The sequence below is a fragment of the Calypte anna genome, chromosome 3 (genome assembly GCF_003957555.1).
Source record: "Calypte anna isolate BGI_N300 chromosome 3, bCalAnn1_v1.p, whole genome shotgun sequence".
NCBI lineage: Eukaryota > Metazoa > Chordata > Aves > Apodiformes > Trochilidae > Calypte > Calypte anna.
Window position 1 is genome coordinate 101,068,588 of NC_044246.1, and position 20,807 is coordinate 101,089,394.

At 36.7% G+C, this 20,807-nt stretch overlaps 1 protein-coding gene across 5 annotated transcripts in view; it reads right to left on the reverse strand.

The window, feature by feature from the left end:
* ROCK2 (Rho associated coiled-coil containing protein kinase 2) overlaps positions 1 to 20,807 on the reverse strand; it is a 96,330-nt gene that overhangs the window by 56,051 nt on the left and 19,472 nt on the right. For all 5 annotated transcript variants that reach the window (XM_030446896.1, XM_030446892.1, XM_030446891.1 and 2 more), the window contains exon 2: positions 33 to 114. In XM_030446896.1, coding sequence (XP_030302756.1) covers positions 33 to 114 — 82 coding nt within the window. The remainder of the gene's footprint in view (positions 1 to 32; positions 115 to 20,807) is intronic.

The following is a 20,807-nucleotide window of genomic DNA, read 5'->3' on the forward strand; positions in this document are numbered from 1 at the left end:
AAGTATTAGTTTAAAAGCCACTTGCAACTTACATCTATTTAAGAAATTATCAATGTTCTTGTTCTTCCTCAGCGCTGGATAATCCAGATCAAGGACCAGAGAATTCAAGCCATCCTGAAAAGAAATTTCAAAAAGTTAATTGAGTTCTAAAACAGTAATTAAGCACTTTCTTAAAACCACAACACTAAGCCTCATTATACATTATTCAAGCATGCATTACATTCCTAGTAAGCGAATCAAACAAGCTCTCAAGTATGTGTATAAACCAGTCATTGCAAAGGAGCTAACACACACTGCCTGGCTTCAAGTTGGTCTATAAACAGTACAGATACATTACCACTGATCAGTGGCACTGGGACTTAAATTGGAGTAGTAGCTTTAATCTTACTCATTAAACACTGGTTTAAGATACTCAGTTCAATCCGTTTTTCTTATTTCCATTACATTTTTTCTGTATATATTAAAACCTGTTTGTGTTATCCGTGTTACTGCTTTGATCACCTACTCTCTACCTTGTCATTCTGGATTTTCAAAAAACAACTATATATTTTTCTTCTTGGAAGCAAGATATAACCTAAACTGAACAAGGCAATTCACACATAATGCAGGGTCACAATGCAGAAGAAAAGCTAGAACTCTGCATGCTCTTCTGCTACCCACTATCAATGGCTCCACAGAACACAACTGAGACCTCTTAAAATGGCATGGTATGAGATCACCAAAATCAAAATTGAAAATAGTATTTTAAACACCTGTTATAGGACTTCATTCCACCCATCAGTAACCTAGAAAAACTTTAAAAATTACTCTTTGACACAGTTACCCTTTCCAGTTACCCAAGGACAAACAGAAAACAAAAATTAGTTTCAGATACTAAGAAGTGCCAGAGACTCCATCCACATTCAGCATCTCCAGTGTTCTGCCTGAACTGGTAATTTTTTTCAGTGCTCTAAGAACAACATCTTGAGATTGCTTCTTCAGGTTTTTGAGCCCTGACAGGCCATCACAGAGATTCAAGTCAGAGCCCACATCACATTAATTAACAGACAGCCAATAACACTAGATAATTTTTCAGTCTTCTTAATAACTGAGGTTATAGCTAACAGTCTGATTTTTTTTTTTTTCCTAATACCTCCAGGAAGAGAGAACTTTTTCTGCAAATCTCACTAAAATTTTTATACTTATTCTAAGAGTATTTCTACTTGGATAGAGTTATAGGCAAAGTCCAAGATTATTAAACAAATTTTGAATGCCAGACTGTCCTAAACAGGCACACGCACAAGTAAGACTTCCTCCTAACACATGAAAATGTCTTGAGAAGAATCAGTAGCACTCATTAATTAGACCATATGGAAAACAGGACTTGCTCAAGAAATATCCATTCAAAGGCATTCTTGACACACAGAAGAGGTGGAGAGAGGACACTATCACAAAGTTGAATAAGGGGAAATGCCAAGTCCTTCATCTAGGGAGGAATAACCCCAGGCATCAGGTACAAGGTGGGGCTGGAAGGCAGCTTTGTGAAGAAGAACCTGAGGGCTCTGGTGGACACCAAGCTGGCAATGTTCAGCACCGCATGCTCACAGGAAAAAAAAAGCCAAACTCCTTGGCAGAATAAGGAAAAACATTATCAGCAGATAAAGGGATGTGATCCTTCCTCTCTACTCAGCACTTGTGAGGCCTCATCTGAATTGCAGTGTCCACTCCTGGGCTCCACAAACCAAAAAAGGCAGGGACTTACTGAAGCAAGTCCAGCAAAGGGACATGAATCTTAATTAAGGCACTTGAGCATTTCTCATGATAGCAAAGGCTCAGAGAGCTGGGACTTTTCAGCCTGGAAAAGACAATACTCTGGGCAAGGGGGCTCACCAATGTGTGTAAGTACCTCACAGGATGGAATGACAGAAAGCTAGTGCTCACTAACAGGACAGGAGGCAATGCGCACAAGGTAAAACACACGAAAATCCATCTGAACACAACACTTTTTTCCTGTGAGGGTTGTCAAGCACTAAAACTAATTGCCCAAAGAGGTGGTGGACTCTCCATTAGTGGAGACATTCAAAACCTGACTGGATGTGGTCCTGGGTAATCGACTCCAGGTGATGCAGCACTGAGCTGTGGTTTGGACCATGTAATTTCAAAGAGGTCCTTCCCAACCTCAACCATTCTGTCATGTAGCACCTAAAATATTTCTACTGGTGCACAGAGAAAATATGGTAAATTACCGTGGAATCTATGTACTCATCTTTGAGAGGGGCAGAAGAAATAGCACCTATTCCAAAATTTGATTATATTTTTATGAAAGACACAGCAAAGCTAAACTGAAGTAACAAAGTTGTTCAATACTCATAGATTATTCACTGCATGAACTGCACAGGAACTCCCTGGACAAACTCAATGGAAAATATTCTGACTTGAGGTGACTTCCTGAAAAACAACATAGCAGAATCTGTAATACAAAACTATTTAGAAAACACTGTCTTCCAAAAAATGATATCTCATTCTGTAGTACAGTGTGTCAGCAGATATATGGATCCCCACCTTACAATCTGCAGAGAAGGACCATACTGAATGCCCTCTTTTAGGCCATCTCTTACTATTTTATCTAGCATAATGACGTCTCCATTCCAATTAGCTGGTAGTTTACACACAATACCTAACTCCAACATCAAATACAACTTGAAGATAGACTTTCATTAATGTATTTGATGTATAACTGCATTAATATATGACTGTGAATTGCAGTATCAATTTACAGTATCAAAGTAAGAGCCTTATTCTTTAGAAACTCTTAATGCAATTAAGAATTTCACAATTGGTCTTGAGCATATTTTTTCATGATTGCAGTATTGCTTCTATGGTACAGATTAAAAAAAAACTAGTCCTGTAAAGCTCTGAGCACCTTATTTCTCTCTTCACAGTCCAATCCCTTAGTTACTCCTCCTTTTACATTCTTCTTTTATTTCTACTGAAACAATATTTTAATCATGACTAACCACGAAGGGTGGTAAAAGGCAAGTCATTGAGGCATATTTTTGTTCTTTGTGTTTGGGGAGTGGGGGAGAGAAAGATGAGGTCACCTGGTATTTTAATGCTTTTCATGCAAAGATATTTTAGCAGTTGGCAAAGTAAATCCAGGGAAAAGAAGAAAGCTATCCTCAACAGATATTTTAGTAACAATGTCCAAAACAACCATAACCTCCAACTGAAACTGAGTTGTATATTCTCATTTCAGATGTCACTAGTTTTGCCTCTGTCATTCTGATTCCACAGCCTTTTTATGATCTAGAAAAACTGAGACTGTATTTGAAAATAATTTTTTTTATTAGCTCATTTCATCTCTTTTTCATGGACTTCTGGCAAAAATTTTCACAAGTCACTACTAATGAATAGAAGTCTGGGAACAGCACAACTGGCTTCTTTAAACTATTTGGAAGTGTCCTTACTCTTGAGGACAGTCAGCTATTGCTGGCAACAAAGAGAGGTGATTAGTATCAGCACCAAAAAAAACAGTCTTTTTTTTTTAATCCCTGTGAACAAACCTTATGATCACACTCTTATAAAAGTAACATATTAAGTTCTTGAACATAGTTTTAAGGTAAGTGATTTCAGGTTCATATCAGCACATAGTTTATGAAAGACTTGTCTTGCACATTAGCATTTTGCCAAAAGGTCTTTCCTTAAAGCTTTACGTTTTCATTAAAAGGCTTACTTTACATTACTTAAACCAAAAATTGTACTACAATTACGAAGATGGGTCGAAAGATTACACAGCAAACCAGGCCGTTCAAACTGAAGTAATCCAGGAAATGACATCTCCTCTGTCTAGGCCTCACAGATAAGTTACTTCAACCAGGAAATATGTTATTAAAGTGATTTCACTGTTCTCTTCCTCTTTCTGCTATTACAAAAAGCTCAGAAGCTAATAGCCCAAGAACAGGAGTTTCCAAACAAACTCACTGTTAGCAAAGATGTTTCTGTCCCCATCAAAAGCTTCTGCTCGTGGCAAACATGCCAAAATCTTCTCCACAGATTGTTTTCCAATAAAAAAGTCCCAACTTGATATTTTTGCAACGCCCTCCAATCCAAAGAAAAGAGTTCCTGGCTACTCTGGCAGCAGCCACCACCTCTAGGGACAACATGGATGGAGCCTGGCTTTCCCTGAAAGCAGCTTGTACTGCTACAGGCCTGAACAAACCAAAGAAAAAAGAGGCAAGAAAAGTTCAAGAGGTACAGGAACTGAATGTTTATGTTCTTCTCTGATAAAAGGGGCAGTAACAGGAAAAATAATGGTAGCTTCTAAATAATGAGCTCAATGCTAATTCCAGACAATCCTACTGAAGCTCTCACAAAATTAAACCATGCTGTGCTGATACTAATTTCTAAAATTAAAATAGCTATTTGAACCTCTCCAATGTTGATAAGTACATGTAAACATGTGACACAGGGTGCCACAACAGCCCTGGCTACTTCAATTTATTCTTCATGATGAGAAAGAAGAAAAGCAACTAAAAACCAAAAAGTAAGACAAGTGAACAAAAGATTTTGTAGTTGTTTCATTAGAACTTACAGGAAACAATTTATAATCCTGTAATAATGAGAAAACTTGAGCAATCTGATCTAAGATGTCCCTATCCATGGCGCTGGGGTTGGACCCCATCTTTGAAGGTTCATTAGAACCCAACCTATTCTGTGATTCTATGAAAAGTTCACTTAACTGTAACACACAAGAAAATCACACTATTCCTTTCCCCTTTGCCAGCCTTCCAAATCCTCAATTAAAATAAAATTAATTACGCTGCAGTGAAAAGTAAGGATAGCAGCACCTGTAACTTCAGGTTTTATTTTTCTAACTTGACCTACATGCTTTTTATAGCACAACTTCCTAAATATGCACATGGGAACTGACCGTGTAATGACTTTTCATGAGGATTAAACTCCCAAAGCTCCATATGCCTAATGGGACCTTAAATAATTCTGGTTTTTTTCCTGAACAATTACTTCTTTAAAAAACTTAGCTACAGATTTTACTTGCAATATTATTTCAACATATGCAGGTAAAAACAAAACTGTAAAAACATGTAAATAAAGATCAGAAAGGCAGAGGTATATAATGAGTTGTATTTTAGCAGGGACTTTCAGAAGTTTGAGAACTCGGGAGAACAGGAGAGGTCAAGAAGAATGAAAAGGGCAAAGCAAATAATTACTATTATAAGTGGGAAGGCCTTAAAATATATAGAGCTGTGTTAGAACAAGATTCTAATCCATTTGTAAACACCTAGAAGATGAACATACAAGATCCAAGTTTTTTCTGTATTCTTTTCAAAAATAAACTGATGTTGTGTAACTGATTTCTGCTGGAATGTATCAAGTAATCAATAAAGCAAAGCATCTTAACATAGGAATAAAGCACAAGACAAGTCATTCTCATTATCAAAGTGAAAAAAAAATACTGTATATGAAATCATGGAGAAAATGTCAAAAATGTAATTATCACAAGTTCAGTAATTATCAAGACTTGGAAAAGTGTGTCAGAACAATACTCCTCTGGGTTTTTCCTGTTCCAGTTCTATGGTATATGTTCATTACCCCAGTACAGCAGAATAAGTAATTTATCTATTAAGAACAAGTAAAAATCAGCAAATTATACCAAGCTCAAAGTTCCAATTTTGTGCTTCTATTGTATTAAAAGTTATCTTAAAATTTTTAAAAAAGTATAGTAATAAAAATACTATAATAATAAAAATTAAAATATTATAATGAAAAAATTAATACTTGGGTGCAAATGACAAGCACAAAAAGAGGGTGGAAAATCCCCATCAACATATGTTTTTGAAATAAATTAAATACACAGAACATGAAATGGTAACAATAAGTAAACAGGAAGATAACAAAAAGACACAGTATTACAGCAGACTAGAAGCATAATCTAGGATGCACAAACCGGAGGTTCATTGTATAAGACCTCAAAGAGAAAGAATGTTATTTAAGTATTGTTACAGCCGAAGTCAGAGCATTGTGTCCAGCTTTGTGAGTCCCTGTACAGAGGACTGCAATAAGCAAGCTGGAAAAGAACTGAGGGGAAGTTAACAGGAGCAGCAAAGTGATCACTAATTTGAGCTAAGGAAGACTCTCGAAACCAGAGACTTTAGTCTTCCAGAAAGTTAGCCTAGGAGGAGACAACTCCTTTCAGAACATAAAAAGTTGGTTTAAGCAATGATGATTATGATTATGGACATCTCCTCACATCCCCCAAAACAGCATAAGAATTAAAATGACGTTAAAATAAAATTTTAGATAAGAAAAAAAAGCCCCAAATAACAGCAGTAAAGAATGGATGTAACATATCTACCCAGAGAAGCTCAGAAATCTTCCTCAGAAGAGATACACAGTTTAGACAAGTATTTGTTACAGTAGATCCAACTATGGATCTGTTTCAGCTCTGTGAAGAGGACTGTTCTAGTGACCTCTAGTATTCCTTCCAAGCTAGTATGGAAACTCTTCACAAATTGGCTTGAAAACAGAACAGCAGTAAATTAAGCCAAAGTGAGGAGACTAAGGAAGAAGGGTAAACCCAGAAGCTGTGTATATACAACTTAATCTCTAAAAGAATATTCACTTTAAGAAAATAATGTATTAACACCTACCCGTTACCATTTTCTCCTCCAATTTTTCTCGTCCAAATCTGTTGTACCAATTTTCTCCTTAAGGGCTAATAAAACAAAATGGGTCTCACATGTCTTGCTGGTTAGCACTGTAGCCACGGAAAATTCAGTAGTTCAGCATAATTTTCTTTGATATAAAGTCACTGTACATTTCCAGCTTACTTAGCTACCTCTGGTTTTAGAATCTGTACCACTCTCAAAAAATTAATGTGCACCAAACCCCAGAATTGAAAACCTGCTAAAATAACACTAGAGGTAATTTCCCATTAATTGGAATTCTCCAAAGTATTTATTAGCAAACTTAGCTCCTTAAAAAGAGCACAAAGCAGTCTGGCAATTGTGACTATTACTCTCCTGCAGCAAACCTCTTATGCATCCGTGCAGATGAAGATTTCCTAAGCAATCAAGCAGAACAGTACAAGCACTAAGAACTACAAACACAGAAAACAAACCTGGGCATGGAATTGTTTATCTGACGCCCTGAAAAAATGGTGTTTCATAAAAATTCAAATGCAAAACATAGCTTTTATTCATGTCTCATTAATTAAGGCTTTCAAATGGCTTGACTGCCGCAGGAATTAAGAGGTGACACCAAGAACACAGATAAAAGGTCAGGGAACTCATCTGTAGTTGAGGTATAAGACAGACGTACAGTCTATTATTAAAATCTTACTTTGACCACAAGGCCATCCTTGTTTTATATTAGTCTTGCTTCTCCACCATGAAAACTATTCTCTTTTTGTACCCTTAAACTGTTCAATCTGTGAAGTTTGTTTCAGCAGGTCATCTATCCCTTTGTTGCACTGCGAGCTTATTTTTGGATAAATGTATTTCTTACATATTGGAAATATGTAAGTTGGAAATAGGTGCATCATATTTTGTATTTTTAATAATCCTTCTAGTAGCCTTGGACAAATAAGATGCATTAACTCCATCTAATAAGGAGTTAAATTATTAAATTTTAAAATTAAATTTATTTTTATAAGGGTACATAATAAATAATAAAAATTCTAACACTGCTTTACAGAGTAACTGAAATTGCAAATAAGGGTCGAAAGAAAAACGAAGATACTGTCTAGCCTCCATCTCCTCCAAAAGCATGACTGACTGTCAGTAATATTAGGATGCTTAATTTTCTATAATCACTGATTAAGAACAAATTATTGCAAAATGTCCCTGCACTAAAAATACCAGGAACCGTTTAAAATCACTCTTCAGGGCATTTCTAACCAAATAAATAACAGACTGCCTACCATGTTATCTCCAGCCTAACTTCAAATTTGATGTCAGCAGCATATTCCTATCAGCTGCACCACATCTTTCTTAAAACACAAGTGCTGTACTCCACCATAATTCCACAAACCCAGATTTCCAGTTAAGGTGATGAATAAAAGTGAACCAATCAGCACCACACATAACTTGAAGTACAGAACTTGGATGCAGTATAGAGTATGGCAAAACCTTTACTGTTGCAGATGGATTTTTTTTTTTCTTTTCTTTAAGGTCAAGATATCAAGATCACTCTACTGGGTCTCAGGATGCTCTATATGCTAGCAGAAATAGCCACTGTTTCTACTCCAGGAGAGAAACGACTGAAATCAAATAGAAATAGTCAAAACAGAGAGAATCTTACCATTTTCCTACTGTTTACATATTAAGACAAAGATGTATTTTATGGACAACTTCTGGGAAAGTCAGCAGTTATCCAAATGATTGCTGGAAGGAAGGGAGCTTGCAGGGAAGAGCAGGAAAGACAAAATAGATATAAAAAAAAAACGAAAAAGGGCAACACAAAATACCTTGAACTTTAAACCACTCCTGGTCTATTGTCCAGTAATATGGACAAAACAATCATTTTAAGATTATCTTTGCATGACACTGGAGGAAAATTAATGTTATTTAAGCAAAATGAACATGTATATCTATTCTACTAATAATCAATACTAAAAACAAGTGGGGCAAAATAGAATCAGCATCTGGAAAATAGGTTATTATTTTTGCAATAACATATATGCATTATTGCTTGGTAAGGAAATAACTTCTTTTTAATTTAAGTCAACAAAACTAAGCAGCTCTAAAAATTTATTTCTCACAGAAACTTATTGACAATTAAGGAAATTCTGTATAATTTTAATTCATTTAATTAGTGAGTATACATTAGTTTCTTGAAATATGAATGTCTTCTTTTTAATCTAACTGGAATTCTCAAAAATAGTTATATCTGCTCAGAATCTTAGTTAATAAAGATCTCTATTATTAATTTAAAAAGGACATACAACTTGAAAAACAGTAACATGTTTATATGGAATATGTTTGAAGAAATGCTTTTTAGGGTTCTTTTTTAGCAGAACAGTGTATTCACATCTTATAATTCTCATTTCATACATATTAGATTCACTTGGAGTTTCAAATAAAGGACATTGTGATACACTATTCCACGGTGCAACATGCACCCTCCTAGAAGCAAATTTCACTATTGACCCTAGAAGCAAAATTCACTGATAACCCTAGACTGCAGTCAAATTCACTATTAATTTTGCCTCTGAAAGAGGTAAGGCATTTTCCCATAAAATAAGCCTATGTGGAAATATTTTAAGTATGCAAATACTTAAAACAAATGTTTTAATATGTAAAGTAACAGAAATAACACTTCAATTCCAACTCCTGTGTCAGAACTACGAGAAAAAATCCTGGGTTTTAAAGCAGAACAGGAACTTTTCTGGATTATTTCTTCTGAAACTCAACACATGTGCTTCTAGGGACTGACTAGACTATTCCATCAGATGTAAAATCCATCATGATGATGAGGTATCATCAAAGATTTGATGTTTTATGAGCAACTTCAATAATAAAAAGGTATTTAGGAGGTCACTAGCCTCAGCCTCTAGAACTGCCAAGGCTCATGTTGGATTTCTGGACAAATCCAACTAAATTGTTTGATCTCCCATTTTTTCTCTGGAACAAAAATGATTAGGATTGTCTTTGTTATCCAAAATAATTTGAAGACACTTCCTGTTCCTGAAATACCTACCAAAAACATAAAAAGAGAAAAAAATGAGAAAAAACCAACCCTCCTCCCACCTATCAGCCCCACACAACTGGTTGTCCTGTATAAAAGAGACTGGACTCACACTTGGGACAGACATTAAGCAGCTGCTGTGAGCAGGGGTTGAGCCCAGATGACATCCTGAGGTTTTCAAAGCTGAAATACTCCATGATGCTACAATTACCTTTGACCTAAGTATGAGGGTCAACACCATTAAAATAATTTTTTGTATCATTAGGTTTAAAATAAACAGTGTTTTTAAATAACAGATTCCTTTACTGTAAAAATATATGAAGTATAGCAGTAGCAAAGAAACTTCCTCTCTGCAGATTTTTTAAGAGACTTACTGCAGAAAGCCTGAGGAAGTGAGGGCCTGTTGCAATCTGCTGCTGTAATTACTTATTTTTCAAGCAACTAGTTCATTCTGTGTACAAATCTGTATTAAATAGCTATTTCTCCTACAGGACCCTTCAGGACTTCCACTCTGCAAACAGCTGCTACCTGAAGTGGTGGGTGCTCTTTGTTAAGATCTTTGGCCACCTTTTTTTAGAGGAGGCAATGCTAAAGGCCACAGAAGAGAGCAGAAAATTCCTTCTGAAGGATTTTTCAACTACTCTTTCAATAAGCTAATCTAGTCACAGAAGAATGGGAGCTTGTTTAGTTACTAATATCCATAAATAATTCTTAAAAGTAAGGTTTTAAAGACATCAAGGTGAGAGTAGAGCATTCTTTGAGAAGCTGTTAGCAGAATTCATAACAAAATTTAAGATTTCTACCACAGTTGACCATAAACTGGGAAATAGCTCTTGATTTCCTATCAGTTTATCTACCCATAATTTCCAGTCTGTGGGTGTTGCACTCTGCTGTATGCATCATTTTGCAGAAGCCTTTAATGCTAATTGCAAGCTGTATTGAAGGGAACTATATTTAAAAATAAGCTAAATGTTACATAATAATTAACACACAAGAAGAGAACTCCAAATTATTGCAGCTTGAACACACAAATCATAATGAACAAACACTTTTTATTCTAATACATAGCACCTCAGTTTTGCTTCAGTGGGGAAAAAACATCACCTTACCAGTGTGAGATACTCAAACGCCATGCAAGACCATAATAAAATAAGCATATTGTATCACTTCAGTTCCCGTAAAAGATCCCACGACAAGCACAAAAAAAGCAGCTAAATGAATGACTATGAGTAAACCTTTTTCTCCTAAACCAGGAAGCATACAGAACTACACTGCCCTTGAACAACAGAACACACATACGTGTACATCCTCATACACACACGGGTTCAGATCCTGGCAGTGAAACAGCAAGAAAAAAAGCTTCTCTTAATAAATCAGCAGCAAAGGAAAGTAAATGTAGGCATACTTCCTCAGTGGGGAGAGACAGAAGATGAGCACTTGATAAGCACATTACACAGCTCCACTTGAGGGACCTTGACAGTATCCAAGTGAGGAGGGTGAGGAAGCTCCCTGAAACCATTACCAGACTGCTCCTACCACCTCTGAAAGGTCACACCAACTGCAGGAGGTTCCTGTTAACTGGGAAAGGGCACTTATTGTGCCCATCTTCAAGAAAAGAAACGAGGATCTGCAGAACAACAGGTCAGAATTCCAGTGTACTTCAGGCCCGTGGCAACATTTTCAAATACATGAAGAAAATGATAACTGAATACACTGATCATGAGCAAATGGTGCCAAATCTACACGATTATTTTCTATACAGAGATTTCTGTTTCAGTACCCAAGGAGTGAGTAGTACATGCTGTATATGCTGTTCATCTGCAATTCAGCAAAGTATTCAACATGGATACCTACAGTAATCTGACAGTCCAACTGGGTAAGTGAATCATCAGCTGGGTGGAACTGGAAAGCATCAGGTCAAAGAATTGTCACTATCAGTCGTACCAAGTCCAACTTGGCAGCTGGTGATCACTGGCATTCCCCAGGGCCTGGCAAGCAATATTGTCTGATGTTTTTACTAATGACCAAAAAGCTAGGACACAGTATACCTTCAGCAGCTTCATAGATATCATCAGCCACTGACCCTGGTTGTTGTTATACTGCAGAGCAGAGGTGCTATTCAGGGGGACCTGGAGAAGCTGCCAAAGTGGGCTGGCAGGAGCCTCATGTACGTAGGACACATACAGACTTTTGTACATGGGATGGAATACCTCCAAACAGCAGAAAAGACTGGCACTCACTGTCTAGCCAGTGGCTTTGAGAAAAAGGATCTGAGGGTCATCTGGCCATGAGACAGCAGTAAGCCTGTGAGATAAGCGACAAGATGCAACAGAAATGAGTAGTCACTTGGTAAACTGCAGTTGGCTGTATGGAAACATTTTTTCCATCACGGTCAAACATTGGAACAGATTGCCCAGAGAATGTGTGGCATATCTATTTGGAGATTTTCAAGACTTTATTCTTAAACATCATCTGATTGAACCTGCTTAAGATCATCTCAGTGGCCTGGACCAGAAGACCTCCAAAGGTCCTTGAATGCTTAATTACCCAGTGATGGGTATTTTTATTCAGTTCTGAAAACATTTTCAACCAGAGCTCAATTATTGACAGGATGCCATGTAAATCTCCAGAAATATCACAAATTATTTGTCTAGACACCGCTGTTAAAAGGGCTGACAGGGTATTTTGTGGAACAATAATTCATCGTGAATTGTATTATCACAGTGCCATCAACTATAGACCAGGGCCTGTCTCTGGAAGATTATGACTGTTTTGTATTGCAGTCAAATCTAAGATAAGAGATGGCTGATGGATAAGCAGAGACAACATCAGACAGTAATGCAGGCAATCAACTGGAACCTGGTCTCTTGCATATGTGGTGACTCAGACTCCCTGGAGAGCTGGAACCCCACTAATAGGAGGATGGAAGGCAAACAAAGATAGAATGCAAGAGAAAGGGTTTTTTCACATCATGGTTAAGGCTAGAACTTATTGTCAAGGGATGTTTCTGCTGCCAAGAAGTTTACATTGGGCTGATGGCTATTTGATTCATGGGAGATAAAGCTGTCAAGAGCTACCAAACAGAAAAACAACACATCTTCCTCAGAGAGTCCCCAAGCTGCCTTGTCTCCACAGCTTGAGAGAATGTAATAAAATAGGACAAGTCCTTCTGCATTCTGTCCCAAGCACTTCTGAGCTATTTGGTGTTGCTGGAAACAGAATATGTAGCCTAAACAAACTCCCAATTCAATCTAGTGTCCATTCCAGTGATCCACTTTCACATTACTATTTTGGGGAACTGTCCTTTTATTCCTATGCAAGCTGCTTCAATTTCTACAAGTAATTACAAAGAAGAAAGACAAAGACTTCCTTTCAGCTGCAGTATTACATGGTCTGCACAAAAGAGGACACCAGGTGTCTAAGTCAAAAATACACAAGGAAGAAGAAAAGAGTTTCAACAACAGCAACTAAGCGAAACCATTCTGAAACCAACAGTACAACGTATCTTGCCTAAACCTGAAAAAAAGTTCAAATGCCAGCTCTGCCAATAGCTAAATCAAGTGTCACCACTATAAAGCAGGCTGAGCTCACAGAAAATATCAGACAAAAGGACATAGTATCAGCCCTAGGTGGAGTAAAGAATTGATCGTTTTCAATTAAGCACTACACAGGACAATAAAACAATTTACCATTTAGTGACAGTTTTTAAAGTAACACTACATCTAGTTTAAACTAACTTGTAAATCTTGGAAATGGCATTACAACTACATACATATACAGCTATTTTAAGAGAGAAATTTTTCAAAACCTAGGGTATAACAGAATAAAGTTTGAGTGCCCAACATCAGTCTACCTCCCCTTCCACATCATGATAATTCTCCCAGCATGGAACAGGTAGCTGTGCAATACTGCTTTGTGTCATGTTTCTGGGATGTAACTTCATCCCTTGCTCAGTGATTAAAAAAAACAGCTAGGTGTATATAATGTCTCTTTGGTACATTTCAGGTACATTCAGTGTTCTAGGAACTTGATTTTCATTACTGCACAGACAATGCAAAAACTACTCACACTGCAGTTTCTGAAATACCATGACTGATAATCAATTTTACAGCTGGTTAAACCTCATTCTAGTTAAAAAAAGGCTATTTGTTGTGGTAATACTCTAGATGGTAACTCTGAAATAAAGTGGGACACTTGGTCTGGCATTTGCATAACAAGTTCCCAGAACATTTTTCTTCCCTACTGTTCCAGCCGTAGGTGCAAATCAAAGAACTGGGCTTGTTTATTAAAACAAGATCTTTTTTTTGTTTTTTGCATTTTTGAAAAGGAATCACATCAAATTAGCAAAGAACATAGTCTTTTTAGAAGAGACTGAAAATCACAACATCTGCCTTACTATTTTACTGGTAAGAATTAAAAGAATTGCAAGTTGTAGCAATATACTGAATAAAGGGTTTCTCTTAACAAGAACTCCAATGTTCTGTTTTGTTAAAAGAAAACAACTATCTCAATTTTTAATTTAGCATTTGTTGGGTAATTCTACACACATAGGAAATTTGTATTTTAAAATCAAAGCAAGACTATGTTTACTAACACATGCCATATTCTGAACTTACTCTGAAATTAGTAGCACTAGAGTAAATATATTTTCTTCACAGTAAAGAAGATATTTCACAACTATTGTACAACTCATTCTTCTGTTCATTATGGATGACATAAAATTTTTCTGTACATACGCACATCCAACCTTTTAGCCATGTGAAATATGATTTGCAAATGACCACACAAGTTTTCAAGCTGTCAAGAAAAAAACTTGTTCAAACCCACTACATTTCAAAGTCAACATGCATCTCTGCCTTCCTTTACTCTTTAAGAGAATTCCTGATTCCTAACTTCCTGTACACAAATCAGGAACATGAAGATGGAACAGACATAAAGGATTTGCTTTTTACTTTCAACTAAAAAGAAAGCATTTCAGTAGTAATACACAAACCTAGCATTATAAAATTTAACGAGTTTATTTTAATCATTTGAAATAAAGGTACAGTAAGCCTGTAATGCAGCTTACTGCAAAATTTTGATATTGCCCTGTACTACACACTATGCAACTCTATATTTAAGCCATCCCTTCACTCAGAATGCCATCACTCTCAGTGGAAATCCTTTAGTTAAGATACCAAAATAGAACTCCTAGAAGCAGTAATCCTTTCTGCTGACTCATTGATCTGAAAATACAACTTCAGTTCTTCGAAAGTATATACGTAACTTCAGTATGTGCTCAAATCACCCACTTTTTAAGTGTACTTTTAAAATTGCAGTTACTGTTTTACCACCGTGGGAAACAAAAAAACAAACAACACCAAACCAAATAGTGATTTGTGAAACTTCATTCATGTGCAACTAATCCCTGCCATTCTGTCTGATCCTACACTAACTTAAAAACATCAGAACAGTAAACTGACATTGGATTGGCTGTTTGCAAAGTATGCACAACTGTGTTTGCCTATTAGCAGATGTAAAACCCCTTCACCAAAGGGTAGGAAAAGTGTTAAGCAGGATAAGAAACACTACAGAATGTCATCAAATTAAAAGTTATTTAAGACCCAAAATGTTAATCACCACAAATACTGATGATGGTTTGGCAGGAAAACTAGATCATTTCTTCATGCAAAGGATTTGAAAGAATGAAAATCCAAACAGGCTTCTGCAGCAAATTGTGGTACTGAAAATACAAGTCTATAGTAAAATCAACAGAAAAAAAACAGGCCAGAGTTTTAGCAGATATAATGCAGACAAGAAAGGGGGTCAACAGTTTAAAAGATGAAAGGATACAGAATGATTACACAGGGAAATGCTGAAGATCATTCCAAAGACATTTTTACAGGAATTCTAAATATTGCTATCACTTAGACGTGGAGAAAATGAGGAGGGGTCCAGATAAAACAGTTACAGCCTTTCAATACAAATTGTTTAATTTAAATTATAAACCAGTGTCTCTACACTGACTTTAAATCATATTAGCTACTAAGGGATATGGCAAATTGTAATTAGACAGTGTTAATGTAATTTAAATTCCATTTAAACAAATAAAATGGAAACTTAACTCCCTAACTACCACTGAACCACACTGTGGGAGAAACAGAAGCTGCTAATTCAACAGTGAACTTTTCCATAAAGTTTAAAATGCTATTAGTGTAACCTGTGTTAGAATTACAGAATAAGGTCTAATGTTGTTAAACAGTTTTTGTTCATAATTTCTTTAGCTAAAGGATCATGGGATTTTTTTTTTTGCAGATACTCCTACACATAGTATGCCAATAAAGCATCATAAATTGACAACCAGATTTTATTACCTCTTATCTGAGTTGTTGCCAAATTTCAACTAGGGGAAAAAAATATATGCTTTAAAGCTGCTTACTGAGCCAGGCTGACAGATATTATTCTGGTGATTCACGAGTGTATGTATATCATACTGATTGTAATGATTCATTAATTGCAAATGGTTTCCAGGATTCCCCATATTACATCAATGGGAATAATTGGTGGATAATTAATCTGAAAATGGAAGTTTGTTGTTTTGTAATGTTATATTAATGGTTGGACTTGATGAACTAAAGGGTCACTTCTAACCTAAATGATTCTGTGATAAGGAATGATAAGCAATCCAGTAGGCTTACAAAGCAAGAGAGGGGATGCCATCATCTTGCAGGGGAAGACAGACAAATGGGATGCCTTTCAGGTAGACAGTGCAGGCTGTCCAGGGTACAGGTCAAATAAAAGAAAAAAAAAAAAAACCACAAAAAACAACTTCACAAGCGCTATCTTCTGCCAAGAAGCCAGTCCTAACTTGAGAATCACAAGTGTCTCAAGTTCCCAAAGAATGGTACTTTACAGCAAGGCAATAATCATACCCAAAGCAGTGACTCAGCCCCCATGCAGACTGTACAGCTGTATTTTATGCCACAGACTATGTTACAGAGCAATACCAGCAGCACAGATCACACCCTGACTCCAGTACTGCCTTATCACCGCACTGCAAACAAAAAGGTGGATGACCTCAACAGCTGCTGCTTGCATTTCCCCTCCTAACTTGAAACCCAGGCAGACTTCTGGACAGAGCCCTCTGCCTGGAGTAGGTGCACAAGCACACAAGATCACCAGTGTTCTCCCTTTCTCCTCCCTCTTACTGATTTTCACTCTACCGTTGTCACAGCTCATATATATCTCATCCAGGATGCCAACACCCAGATAGGCAACTGATTTCCTTCACTGAGAAATAGCATCAGTTTAACTAAAATGCTGTACTTCCCACCTTTTTTTAGCCAACACCAGCAGGAAAACGTACACTGGGAATCACAGGCAAATGGCCTCAAGATCAAAGATTAGTTTGTGACATGCCATAGATTAAAACAGGCAAATATTTACCAGTATCATCCATTAGTGAAAATACATCTGCCTATGCAATGAAAGCAACTAGAGCAGCCTAGTAGCATCATTTTCTGTTACATCACCTGCTTGTTCCCAGTTTGGCAGGAGCTTTTACAGTTCAGGAGTTACTCAGCACTCAGAAACCTGGTACATATTTGAAGTGTCCCCTGTCAACAGCTGTATAAATACATACAGTATAAATACATAAATACAGTACTACTGTAAGTACTAAGTAAGTATTAGAAGTACTTTAAATAAACCAAGACAGTATAGCATCTTTTTATGAAGTATCTTGGATAAAAGTATAAAAATAAAATTTGTAACTTATTCTAAACTTTGGAAAAATCTTCATGGAGAACCATCAGGCAGAACTGTGCAGGAAAGTTGACCTTCTTACTATACCATTCATCTGCTAACTGAAATTTTACAGATCTTTATTTGGCTGGGAAGCAGCACCCAACAACCCCGTTGTTCCCTGCTGAGAGCAGAGCCACAATCACAGCCACAGCCAGGGCTCGGATGCTGCTCCCTTTCCCCCAAGCTCACAGGTGCAATCAGGAGCACTGGCTTTACATCCCCTTAGGCACTCAGAAGTAAGAACCAAGTGTTCCCCTCCTTGTGCCAAAGAAGCCTTCAGAGCTGGCTCCCCACCAACCCCCTCACAGCAACATCTTTCTGTCTGAAAACTGCAAAATGTAAGAAGAAAAAATATCCCCAAACCCACAGAGAAGCATTTTCAAAATTAAGAGACTTTCCTTCAGTTACATGTGAACATCAACACTGCCCTCAGATCAGAAGCCTTACCTTATCTCTGACAAAGAATTCTATTCTAGTTGAACAAATGCTATCCTTCTTTACCATACTGCAATTTACCAGAAATCAGAGTTGTTTGCTAGAATGTTATTTTGCATATCAATTTTACATCTAAAGTTGTGCTATTCAATTAACAAGAATACTGATGAAGATGTTAAATCACTCCCTTTGTATGGAGAAATATTCTAAACAATTAACTTCTCAGCATCACCATTTTAGATTTTAGATTTTGTATCAGAAAAAGGTGCTAGATAAAAACCTATTATAGGGAAATGAGCAGTAAGTAGAAATTATACTGAGAAGACATTTTCTCAAGCGTTCTAAGCTCTAAAGAGACCTATAATTTTGCAATCCAATCTTATTTCATAACATAGAAAAACCTGCAACCATGCTTTGCTATATAATAATTTCTATTCCTTCGGTTGCTGTAATTAAGACTGAATGTGCAAAATCAGCGGTGTGATGTTTTTATCTTTTAAAATATTTAGGAAATTGTAACCATACTTTGCTTCATTTTAAAAATATCTCCCTTTATTACTAAAGGAAGCAGTTGAACAAAGGCAGAAGGCACCTGCCCACCCCTTCGAACAGCTGCTCAAATGCTATCCTCCGGTACGTGCACTATTAAATGGGAAATGTATTTAGTTTCCTGGGCTGCCTCAAAAAGGTGCTACGTAACACACAGACATCTGCAGGAGCTCCTGTGTGAATGTTTGTGTGTAAGGCAGGAATTTTTAACAATATTACAGTTACTTGTAATTTACCCAAACTATGCATATGTTAAAGTCAGTGTGATACATTCGGTAAGCTCTGACATTCACAATGGAAAACATTTGAGCTACATTCAATGTAGCTGTGACAATCCAAATCACAAGGCTCTATGCAAGATCCTTTTCTGACTGACTACGTAATTATGCCACACTGTAACCAAGTATATTCGTCCAAATAGCTAGAATCTTAGTGAACAAACTGCCTCCTTTCAATTTTTTTCACCAAATTAAAAAAGAGGAAGCAATTGCAGACCTCCAAAATCCCCTCCAAAACTGTTATTACACAGCCGCCTCACTGATACATTTCCTGCTGGCACCTCATGTTCTACTAAAACATTTAGGTCCTTCCCTAGACAGAAATATACTGAAAGCACATTTTAAAGACAGAAGCATGAAGATCAATGGAAATTTGTGATTTTTCTGGCAACTCAAAGGAACATTAAGTACTGCCCCCAAAAATGCAGAGGTAAGCAACTCTGCAGTGGGCATGAAAATAAAGCAAAGTGCTTTTGCAACTTCCAACTTCAAACCAAGCTGTGCCAGCTCTTTATGCTACAGAAACACATTGGAAAAGCTAAGTTTCTTACTACCTCATGCTGCAATATGGCACTTCAATCAAGATTCTCTTTATTACTATTGAAGTCAACGGATCTGTCTTACTTTAATACTTAAGGCTTTTTAAAAAGTGGTGCTTTTACTGTGTAAGTAATAAATCAGAAGAAGTCACTTAAGAAAACATGGAAGCATGCCTCTATTCTCTTCTTCCAGTGCCTTTCCTTGCTGTAGCTTCACTCAGCTTGATTACCACAATCATTGAGAAATTTTCAATTGAAATTGAGAAATTTCATTCTCTCAAACCCTACCTTGCATTACTTCTGTAATTTGTCATTAAATTACCTGAATACTTAAGTGTTTGACCTTGGCTGCATGCCTTCTTTAGAGCTGCAGTGTCTTACCCAGCCAGCACACTTGCAGCTTTTTAAAGTCATCTTACTGACACTGCCAGGTTGCCATGTAATTTTTTCCTACAACCATCTATTTTCTTCATTACATGTGGAGAGGTCTATACAGTATTAACAATACACGGTGCTCTTTCTGCAAGAACACACACTAAAAGACCTTTTCAAACCTTCAGACTGAAAAAACCATGAACTCTGCTTTTGAGAAAATTTTCAGAATTCTTCCCTTTACATTACAACAGTTCAGCTGATCTTTTTTCCCCCTAGGTGCATATACAGACTTGTAGAGGGCAGGACAATTTTCCCATTAGCTGAGAGCTGTCTTTACAATGTTCTCTGAAGGTTTTTCTATTTCTAAGTCTACTCAACGGCAAAAAACAAGTCAGACCTACTTCACACCTAAACAGTAGCACCATACAAACTTCACAAAAGCAGAGAGATTCTCAATAACTGTTATTAATAATCATTTAGAGAGAGATTCTGAAGGGCTGTTCTATGGAATGGTACAATCTCAGCATTTTCTGTGGCAATATTATGTTTACCACAAATATGAAGTTAAAGCTTTCCCATACACATTTGACTTCCATGCGCATCAAAGAACATTCTTTTATTTTTTAAGCCACCACATACTGAAATTCAGCAGAAGTGCCCAACTTGAACTGAAAGATGTTTTTAGTAAATAAGCAAATGTTTGACAGAAATATTATTTAGGAGCACTTCAAAATAATCACTGGGCAGCACAAGAAGGTCTGCCTGGCACAACTGCCTAAGGAGATGCACATCACTGCATAAACCACTCAGGTTTTCAAATATATCAACAAAGCACCTGGGTGGCCATATGAAGTTCCAACTTTACGTTTGTAGTATTTACTTTCTTTAAGCTGTTGGAATGCAGTTCATAGTTTAACACAGAAGACTTTCTAATCTTCAAGTTTTAGCTGTGTAATGTCATTTCAACTCTTCAACAAGATATAGCCATTGCATTAAAAAGGTTACATAAGTTATTAATATAAACTCTCTCCTCAATAAATCTGCAACTTTTTCCTAAATATATAGTCTATTAAAATAATTTCTACACAACTGTGTAGAAAGTAAAATCAGGAAAAAAGCCTGGAAGTTGTAACAAGTGAGCCCGACACTTGGAACACATGAT